Here is a 10,490-nt window from a genome sequence, read left to right on the forward strand (position 1 = left end):
TAAGGTGTGCTTTGTTAAGTTAAAAAAAAAAAAAACCCACGCAAATCATTATGTAGTGAATTTCAGCTTTGTCAAAATTTTACTCAAGTTTCATTCTATTCCCCATACCTTACCATACCTTACCATACCATACATCTTAACAATTTTATAAAATGACTTATCAATCACATAACTTATTTATTTTATTTTATTATTAAATAATTCTTCCAACCGCTTTTACATTTTCAACAAACAAACTTTTTTTGACGTATAAAACCCTAAATAATTATTTTTTTAAAAAGAAAAAAAAAATCGAACGAACCTACGCCTGCCTGATTTTTATCCTAAATTAAAAATTTTTACCTACGTGTAATTTTTTAATATTAAACAGGTTTTTTTTTCCTCTCTTCTTCTTTCTTATTAATAATAATAATAATAATAATTTTTCTAGAGTATTAAAAAAATTTTTTCTCCTCAATGCGAATTAATAATAAAGATAAAAAAAAGTAAAACAAGAATTCGAACATTTCCCACAATTATTAAAAGTTTTAAGCGGAATTTTTAAAAACAAAACAATATGAACTCAAAAATTTCAGGTATTACAAAAAAAAATTTTTTTTTTTTTGTCGCATAAAGCAATAAATAATAATAATAACAACACAACTCCCTATGTAAAGACGTTTTTGAAATGGAAAAAAAAAAACAAAAAAAATTCAATTTATATAAGTTAAGTAAAAGCAAAAAAAAAAAATTATTATTATTATTATTTTTTATTCAATTTAAAACGTACAAGGATTTAAAATATAAAAAATCAAAGCATCGTCTTATAGTCGTCGTCGTCGTCGTCGTCTTTTCGAATCAAAGTTCAATAAATTATCGAAAATCAAATTAATTTTTTTTTGTTTGATAAATAACATATATAAGAAGCCTTTATTTCGTTTTCGATTCAGTTCAAGGAACTTTAATTTCCTCCAGTTTTCTACGACATTGTTATTATTATTACTATTATTATTATTAACATTAACAACGATCAGATTGTTTTAAAAGTAAAAATTTTCATGAAATTTATCGAATAAAAATTTTCGAAAAAAAAAAAAAAAAAAATTACAACAAATAGAAAAATTAATAAAAAGTTGACGTTAATAATAATAATAATAATAATAATAATAACATAACTCAATTAATTGTAAATTCGACACACACACACACAAGAAAAAAATATGATTCGATATCTAAAATAATTTCCAATGAAAATTAATTCGTAGTCTTATTACATTATCATTATTATTATTACGAAAACGGAAAACAAATGATTCAAAAAAAAAAAAAATAATAATAATAATAATAATATTCATGAATTTTCATTGACATGAATGAACTTTGATAAAAAAAAAATGTTTCGTTCAAAATAAACATTTCTATATTTAAAAATACGTATTTATTACTTATAATGAAAGCTATAAATAGAATAACATGTATGTCACAAAGTGGGAAAAAAATAAAAAAAAATATTTAAAAAAAAGAGGGCGACTGAATTTTTTTTTTTTTTTAATAGAACACAATGGCAATATACCACGCGAACGTCTCATATTATTATTATTATTATTATTGCAGTCTCAAGTTTTTGATTATTTAAATGTTTATATACATACTATATCATGTGAAATGTGTGTATATGAGCCAGTCGTAAAATTTTTTTTTTTTTTTTTATTTTTGGCTGAATTATTTATCAAACATAATTTTTTATTACGTACGATAACAATAACCGAAACGATATCGTCCATATTTAAATTAATAACAACAAAACATTCAACAACTTACATACATTTTATATGTAAATAATGGACAAAACGTTATGTCAAAACACATATGTGACATATTAACGAACGACAATGAAAATTTTGACATTGATTTTTTTTAAAATAAATATTAAGCTACAAATTAACAAACGTTACATTTTATACTACAATATAATAATCATTATAGAATATCCTATAAATAACTTTTCAACAATTAAAATGTGGTTAAATATCATAAATAAAATTTTTTACTTTAAGTTTTATGCGTTTTAAAGCAAATTACAAATTAATTTAAACTCGTGTAATAATATTCCATGTCATAAAGATTAATTAAAATTTTTATTTAGATTTTTTATGCTTTTTTTTTTTTAAATTTGACATCACAAAATTTTTGATCAAATCCACGAATTTGGGATAAACAAAAAAATAACGTAAAATAATTATTATTAATAAAGTTTCACTCATTTATTTTTGGGATAAAAATTGCTTTCGCGTTAGTCAATAACTTACACACCTACGTTTTTTGTGAAATTAAAGTGGGTTGTTATTGTGTTTGAATAGTGGTAAGTTAATATTAAACCTTTTCCTTTTAATAAATATAAATTTCTAAGCCCTTTCCTTCAAGTTATTATGAATGAACCTTTTCATATATAAAATTTCTCGAATGAAATAATTTTTTTTTTTTTTTTTTTTTTTTTTTACAAAATTGAATGAAGAAAAATTTATTAATTTCGGTTTCTGTGTATCTTACAAAACTAATTAGAATGCAGTAAACACAATAAATGAATATTAAAATAATCTCGATAAACGAATAAAAGAGGCAGTTTATAAAAGAATTACGATTACAGAAAATTTTGACATGATTGATTTAATTATATAATATTTCGACTATAAACTTGTGAGCCTTATAAACATGACAAACAGTTTTTTTTTTTTAAAAAAAAAAATCATTAATAAACTCAATAGGTTTAATTACGGCATTCAAAAAAAATTTAATTGATCAAAATTAGTCAAGCATGAAAAACTTTTTCAAAAAAAAGTGAATTGATAAATGAATTTGACTTACCAACTTGTGGCATAGCATTTGTGCTACCATTTGAAGTATCAATATCACCTGGTGATGATGACATGGCATTGGTCGTGGCTACCATAAAATTACTTAATTCTAAAAACAGAAAAAGAATGGTTTAATATATTTCATAATAATTACCTAAATACATACAAAAAAATACATACAAAGTATTAGCTTTTCTTATACATAAATATATTTAATTTTTTTTTTTTTCTTCGATGATATTCACTTATTTAAATGAAAAATGATTTTAAAAAGGATAAAATTTTGAATTTTAGAAAAAATTTCTATTTCACCTCAAAAAAAAAAAAAGTACATCAAGTCTTTAAATTTCACTATAAGTAACTTAAATTTGATTGTCTAATAAATAACAAGTAGTTTAATTTACACCAAAACTTTAATTAACTAAATTAAATAGAAAAACAATTAATACTTTTAATGCAATCAATTTCTTTATTACAGAAATATCATTTATAATTTGTTATCACTTCAAAACAAAAGTAAATAATCTATATTGAAAAAAGAAAAACCTGGTCTAAATGTTTATTAACATTTATAGTAATATATTTCATTCAATATCAAAAACTAATAATAAAATCTTAATGAATAAATTGTAAGAATTGAATCATTAAAATTAATAACAAATAAATAGTGAATAACAATAACATAAAAACATTGAAATTACAATAATGGAGTTCAATTCGTTAAACAAGGAATTAAAAGTAAACAAAATACTAGCTAAACATTTATTGACTTTGAATAAATAATTTTTAATGATTTTATTACAAGTTTCTTATTTAATTGTCATTCCTCAATTTTAACAACTAAATAACTACATACTCCCATATTTTTCCAACCATCGCCATTTCCTAGAATTTGACGCCTCACAGAGGAATTATTATTTTAAACATTGTTTTTTGTGAAAGCAAAAATAAACTCACCCAAGGTATCATTTATAAAGTGAAATAATAATTATTCATAAAACTTTTAACAGATCTATTATAAAAATCAACTTATTATGCCATAGTTCTGAGTGAAATTACAAAACAAAATACAAATCGCGTTCTGAACCTAACTCCGCCATTTTATAAAAGTGCTTTTAAAACTTTTTCTAAAATTCGTGTCATTAGAAATTTTAGTTTAACTATTTAAATTCATTTAAATACTCTTGAAAATAACTTAATTTGATGTAATTTTTTTTGTAACTTACTTTAAAAAAGTTATTAAATTGTAAAAATAGCGTAAAATTATTTTATTTAACATTTGTTATAATGTACATTTCAAAGCAGATTATGCTTTATTGAAATATAATAATGTCACGGTATTTTAATTTTACTTCTATTTACCAAACATATTATTTGTCAAAATAAATATAAATGTTCAAGTTAATGATATTTAATAAAAATATTAATAAATAATTATTTAAAAAAATTTTTTTGAATTCTCTATTCCCACGATATTTGGCAACCGCCAACATGTCTTCTTTGTAGAGTAAACAAATAGAAAATGGCGAACAAAACTACAACTGTTGATATTCGTACCGAATTGGCAGAATTAGTTAAAAGGAAAACTGAAATTGCAGTAAGGAAAGATTTTATTTTCTAATTTTTTAAGTTATTAAAGCAATTTGGTCATCTAAGTTTTGGTATTTTATTAAATACTTTTACTACTATGTATTAATTCCTATTTTTTTTAAAATTGAGAAATAACAGTGCAAACCTACTTTTTTTTGCCTTATTTTCTTCTCTAAAGAATATTTTTAGAGTGCACAGTTTTAATTTTTTATTTGGAGAAAATCATTAAAAATAATTGTAGATAATTTTAAGCTTTTTTGTGTTTAGGAAACACTGGCTAATTTAGAAAGGCAAATATACGCTTTTGAGGGTTCCTACTTAGAAGATACTCAGTTATATGGAAATATTATTAGGGGGTGGGATAGATATTTGGCTAGTAACAAAACAACTAACAGTAAAGCAGACAAGAGAAACAGAAAATTTAAAGAAGCAGAAAGGCTATTTTCAAAATCCTCTATTACCTCAATAGCTGTAAGTAATAATATTACATTTCTGAAATCATTTTCTTGAATAATAAATATTTTCCCTTGTTTTAACAGGCTGTAAGTGGCTTAGTAGATCAGGGTGAAAAAAGTGGAGATCGTAATTCAGAAAGCGAATCTCAAGGTGGTAACAGTGGAGGAGAAGATAATGATATAAAAATAACATCAAAGGACAGAGAATTAAAACACAGTTTGAACAATTCAGTATCTAATAATTTGTCATCTAGTGTTGCAGTTAATGCTGACATTTTAAATGGTGATAGATCAATTACTCCAACTAAAGAAATTAAAAATATAAATTCTAGAAGTTCAAGTTTAAAGAAAACAAATAGCAAAAAACCTAGGCATAGATAGACGAAGAAGAATTTAAGATTTTAATTGGAATCAAAATAAATATTTAATTGGTATACTGTATGGAAACATTTATAATTATTAGTGCTTTCTTTCTAAAAATGCAATAACAAGACTTTCAAGTTTTTACCAGTTCTTTTCACTATGCTCAAAATAGATCTTGTAATTTTTTTACCATGTTTAAAAAAATTTTTGTTATGCAAAATTATATAGCTTTAAAATAAAAAGAAATTGAATTCATTATTATTTAGTGAATCATTACTATCTGTCATACTATTTTAATAAATATAATTAAAAGTTATATTTTAACTTAATCTTTTCAAAGTGACAAATTACTACACCTAATTTATTACATTTATTTACAATTAAACGATAAATTAAGTCTTAATAAATATACTATTATTAATTTATCAAAAAAATTATGTAAGAAGACAAATTGTAATTTGTAAAATTAGGAACAACATTTTAAAATTGATTAATAAACTTCATATTAGTGTAGCAAATAAATAATAGTACTTGCTTCTTTTCTGTCAGTTAAACAAATTTTTTGAATTATTAAAAATTAGGTTTAAGAATTAGGCTTTATCTCCTATCGGAATGTATTTTTTACATATATTTATTTAGAAATCAACTTTTTTTTTTTTTTGCTAAAAAATTTTATTGTTCATGTGTTGTACAAATTAAATTTAAAAAAGTTTTAGTAAAATATTTATATTAAAAATACTGAAATTAAAAACACTGCAAAATATAAAAAATGGCACCAAATGTCTGATACGATAATTATCAGAATTAATTAGAAATAGATGAACTACCTCTATTTCTCCATTGTTCACCAAACCTTTGTGACAATCTATTTCTTCTCAAAACAGCAGATGATTTTGTTTGATGATTAGTATATTTGAATGAATACCCATACAAAACTAATGGGAAAAAAATTACAGTTAAAGACAGCACAATCAAAGGTATTTCAAACGTTAAAACTGTTTTGCCACAGTGAAGGACATTACTCCAAAGATGTTGAGTTATATTCATCTAAAAATAAATGTAATGTCCTTGTAAAATTTTATAATGTGCAACAGTGACAGTATATTATGATAATCATTTATTTTTCGAATTTGAGCAATTTTTTACATACAGTGTCAACAATATCCATACAAATATAACCATTTCCTATTTTATCTTTTAAATTGAAATAAAATTTATTTAACTTATAATAATAATTTGAGCAATTTTTACACACTTCATTACTGTAAGTTTTACTTGATGAATTATAAAAACTTGCAAGGCACTGATTTGTATCAGAATTAAATTTATTAAATTCTTTGGTAATGACTGACTCTTCATCGCTTTTATTAAAAAGACAATCTGTAATTTGAAAAATTTTTAAACTTACATGTTTTTAATCTAAAAATGATAAATGATGTATAATTATTTTAATAAAAAATATATAGGTGTTAATTAATAAGAAAAAAAAAATAAATACTAACTGTTACATTTTCCCTTAGACCACAGATCATTAAAAAAAGTTATCGTTGTTTCTATAACTTCTAGCTTATCTTGATTTAAAAGTTTTTCATCACAGGTTGAATTTAATGATTTTTGTGACTAAATAAGAATAAAATAATGCTTTTAAGTAAATGAATAAAAATAATCATAAATTATATAAAGAGTATTTATAAACATCTTTAAAAAATTAGCTCTAAATTTTTTTTTTCCCAGTAAAGATAAATCGAATATGAAATGATACAAAATAATGTTTTCGATAATACTGACCGATTATGACAATTATTTCTTCATTTATTAAAATTATTTAGATTCAAGCAATGGTTTATGGTTTATGTAATTCTAAATGTCAGTCATACCTTTTTTATATCTTCATATTTATCCAAAACAAAAAAATAATCTGTTGCACATGAAGTGCATATTTGAACAGGCCTAGAATTTCGAACAATGCATGATATGAAATTAGATGAAGCTGTGGAAATACTTTCCAAAAGAATAGTGCATTCTTTGGAATGATTAAAAATATTACACCTATGAAAAAATATTAAATTTCTCACCATAAACCTATTAACAATATCATTTGCATATAATATCTACATGTAACAATTTATTATATAACGATCATCAATATTCTTTTTGACAATAATAACAAAAAAGCAATTTATATTAATTTTTGAAAAATACTAATAAATAAAAACTATTAAAATACTATAACTTACGAAACAGTTCCTTTCATTCTATATAAATTAAATAATATAAATAAAAATATATTCAAAAAATTATTGATAAACATTTCCTCTTAAATAAAAATTATCTATAATTATTTATAATAATTTAATTATAATTTATGAACCAGTCATGACAACAAAGAGACAATGAAAATAATAATATTAAATTTTGAACAAAAGTAATAAACGATCATAACACTGATAAGAACAAAAAACTTGTTTTTTGTTTTATTTGTTTCAAATAAAAACGGGGGGGAAATGATCGTGGCATTAGAAAATATCCTTCAACTTAATTGTCATTTTTATATTTAAAAAAAAAAAATTATTATTATTATTTTAAAATTACGTTTCCTTGTAAAAAAAAACCTTAATTTTTATTATTATTATTATTATTATTATTATTATTATTATTATTATTATTATTATTATTATTAATTGAGAAAACTAATTCAGAAGATTTTTTTATTTATAATTTTGTAATTTTTTTAAATGAAAATTCCATTAGTAATGTTAATTTCAGTTCCTTATAACCGACTACTTATGTTTAATAAGTAAAGAGGGAATAGAATAAATAAAACTTATGGAAAAAGAAAATTTAAATGATGTAAAAATAAATGGAAATAATAATTTTTTAAAAAATTTATTTGCACTCAAAAAACTAACATTTAGTAAAATTAACTCACATTTAAGTTTTTATCCGTAATGTTCGTTTTATTCTCGATAAAACTTTTTTTTAAAAATTTATAACATTTAAAAATCTTAAACGCAAATTTCCCCTTATTCTTATAAATATTTTTTTTTTTAACAAACAAAAAACAAATTTTTACAGTCTTTAATACATTAAATTATCACTTAACATACTAAATTACTTACTGAAATTATTACACAACATATACATAACGACAAATACTTAAATCTTTCTTTTAATAATTTATTTTATCATCCATATTTGTTTGTTATGTTTTTTGCTTAGACTGAATTTTGTCTCTTATCTGTTGTGTGAACCATTCAACTCCTTCTTGAAGACCTTCTCCAGTTATTGCATTGCTGGAACATATATGCCAAGGCTTGTCCATGATTCTGTCTAAATTTAAAGCGGATGCTATTTTAACAGTAGATAAACTATCTCTTAAATCCATTTTATTAGCAAAAAACAAAATGGGTATTTTTTTATTTGCAATATCTGGATGTTGTAACAAAAGATCTAATTCTTCTTTAACGACTACCAATCTTAATGCATCGTTTGAATCTATAACAAATATAATTCCATCGCAGTCTTTGTAATAGTGTTCCCAAAGATCCCTGTATCTTTCTTGGCCACTCATATCAAAGGCAGTAAATCCAACGTTATTATTACGAAATTTATCAACGGTAAATCCGACCGTGGGTACCGTATCCGGGTATCTAACATCTTCCGGTTTAAAATTATTAACTATTGAAGTTTTACCACTGTTATTAAGTCCCACAACTACAATATTGGCCTCTATTTGCTTTCTTGACTTGAGGTAAGTGGACAATTTATCAAATAAACCCATTTTAGGGTTTGTGATGATCTGAATCAATAAAACCTGGAGGTAGAACTATGTCTGTGTACGATTCTGTTTGGCGGTATCCTTCTGACGGTGCTGGGCCTTTTATTATTGTCACTGGTTTTACAGGAGGATATGGGGGTGATAAAGGATTTGCAATTGCTTTGTGCAAATCTTTTTGAATGCTGTAAAATTTAAATGAGTCATAAGAATGATGAGGAAAAAAAAAAATTTTAGTTAGACTACAATACAAACCTATTGTCTTGAATAATTGACGGTTGAGAATTGACACGATTAGTAAAATTTTTAAAATCAGGTTGTATGATACCTTCAGGTCCGGTTATTGTTGCTATAACGTTAAGTTCATCAGAACTGTGTATAGAATTACGAATCCTTATGATATTTTGATTTTTTTTCTTGCAAGAACTGGCAACGTAAATTAAAAATGATGTTAACAAAAATAAAAAAACTATTCCTACACCCAACCTAAAAAATTACAAAAAAAATTTTTATGTTTATCAAATAAAATGTAAGGTTTAAATAATTTTTACGTACCAAGCGTACCAAGATGCCCATATGGGCTTACGATTATCTCCGGAACAACAAACCTTTTCAGGCACACATCTGAAAACAAAAAAAAATTATAAGTTTTCAAATAATTTTTAAAATTTACTAATTCACAAAACTTTAACTTACTGTATTGTATTGTTAAAAAAATTAATGGTACATATATTCACTATTTCCATATAAATAAATTATTAAAATGTCTTATTGGATTAATAAAAAGTTTTTTTTTTATTTTCATACTACAAAGAATTAAAATTACAAAAAAAAAGTAATCAAAAATATCTTAAATGACGCTTTAAAAAAAAAAAGTTTGATTCGATTTTAATCGATTCGTATAAGAAAAAGATAGCAGGTAGTTGACTTGACAACAGAAAAAAAAAAAAAAAAACAAACAAAATTAAGAACATTAAAAAATTATTTGTTACATTTTAAAAATCTATAAAAAAAAAAAATTACTAGCAATTTGATTGTTTTTGTATAAATAATTATTTTAGTAAAAAAAGGCTGAGAAAATAAAATTAAAATAAAATAAATTAATAAATTTAAATATTTTTAGGCCATCTTTAAAAATTTTTTTCATTTAATAGAAAGTGGTTTTGTCATTTTTAAACAATTTATTGTATGGTAGAAGTAATAATTAATAATTAAACCAAAAGCCATTAAAATAAAAATTATTGAAAAAAAATTTTTCAAATATGGTTTTTTAATTATTCTTTAAATTCCTTTGTTACGTTTTTTAAAACTAATTTAAAATTTTATTGTGTTGTTTTATTTATGTATCGATATGAAGAAAAAAAAATTATATTTTGAAATATAAAAAATGTTAAAGTCTATTTTTATTTTGTGGATATTATAAATGTTCATATCATTTAATGATAAAGGTAATAAATAATAATAATAATAATA

At 22.4% G+C, this 10,490-nt stretch overlaps 3 protein-coding genes across 3 annotated transcripts in view; 1 reads left to right on the forward strand and 2 right to left on the reverse strand.

Moving 5' to 3' along the window:
- Positions 1-4,356: 4,356 nt before the first annotated feature.
- Phum_PHUM263420 (uncharacterized protein) lies at positions 4,357-5,260 on the forward strand (the record flags this gene model as incomplete). Its single annotated transcript, XM_002426571.1, has 3 exons — positions 4,357-4,431; positions 4,692-4,895; positions 4,964-5,260. 3 exons carry the CDS (start codon positions 4,357-4,359, stop codon positions 5,258-5,260), a joined length of 576 nt encoding a protein of 191 aa, XP_002426616.1.
- Positions 5,261-6,046: 786 nt separating this feature from the next.
- On the reverse strand, positions 6,047-7,496 carry Phum_PHUM263430 (uncharacterized protein; the record flags this gene model as incomplete). Its single annotated transcript, XM_002426572.1, has 5 exons — positions 6,047-6,289; positions 6,498-6,622; positions 6,751-6,862; positions 7,120-7,291; positions 7,480-7,496. The coding sequence occupies 5 exons, from the start codon at positions 7,494-7,496 to the stop codon at positions 6,047-6,049; spliced, it is 669 nt and encodes a 222-aa protein (XP_002426617.1).
- Positions 7,497-8,444: 948 nt separating this feature from the next.
- Phum_PHUM263440 (spliceosome associated protein, putative) overlaps positions 8,445-10,490 on the reverse strand; it is a gene marked incomplete at both ends in the record, with an annotated part of 3,965 nt that continues 1,919 nt past the window's right edge. Inside the window, 5 exons of the mRNA XM_002426573.1 lie at positions 8,445-9,041; positions 9,070-9,202; positions 9,273-9,443; positions 9,573-9,641; positions 9,714-9,753. Coding sequence (XP_002426618.1) covers positions 8,445-9,041; positions 9,070-9,202; positions 9,273-9,443; positions 9,573-9,641; positions 9,714-9,753 — 1,010 coding nt within the window. The remainder of the gene's footprint in view (positions 9,042-9,069; positions 9,203-9,272; positions 9,444-9,572; positions 9,642-9,713; positions 9,754-10,490) is intronic.

This window comes from Pediculus humanus, genomic scaffold, assembly GCF_000006295.1.
Source record: "Pediculus humanus corporis 1103172107636 genomic scaffold, whole genome shotgun sequence".
Taxonomy (NCBI): Eukaryota; Metazoa; Arthropoda; class Insecta; order Psocodea; family Pediculidae; genus Pediculus; species Pediculus humanus.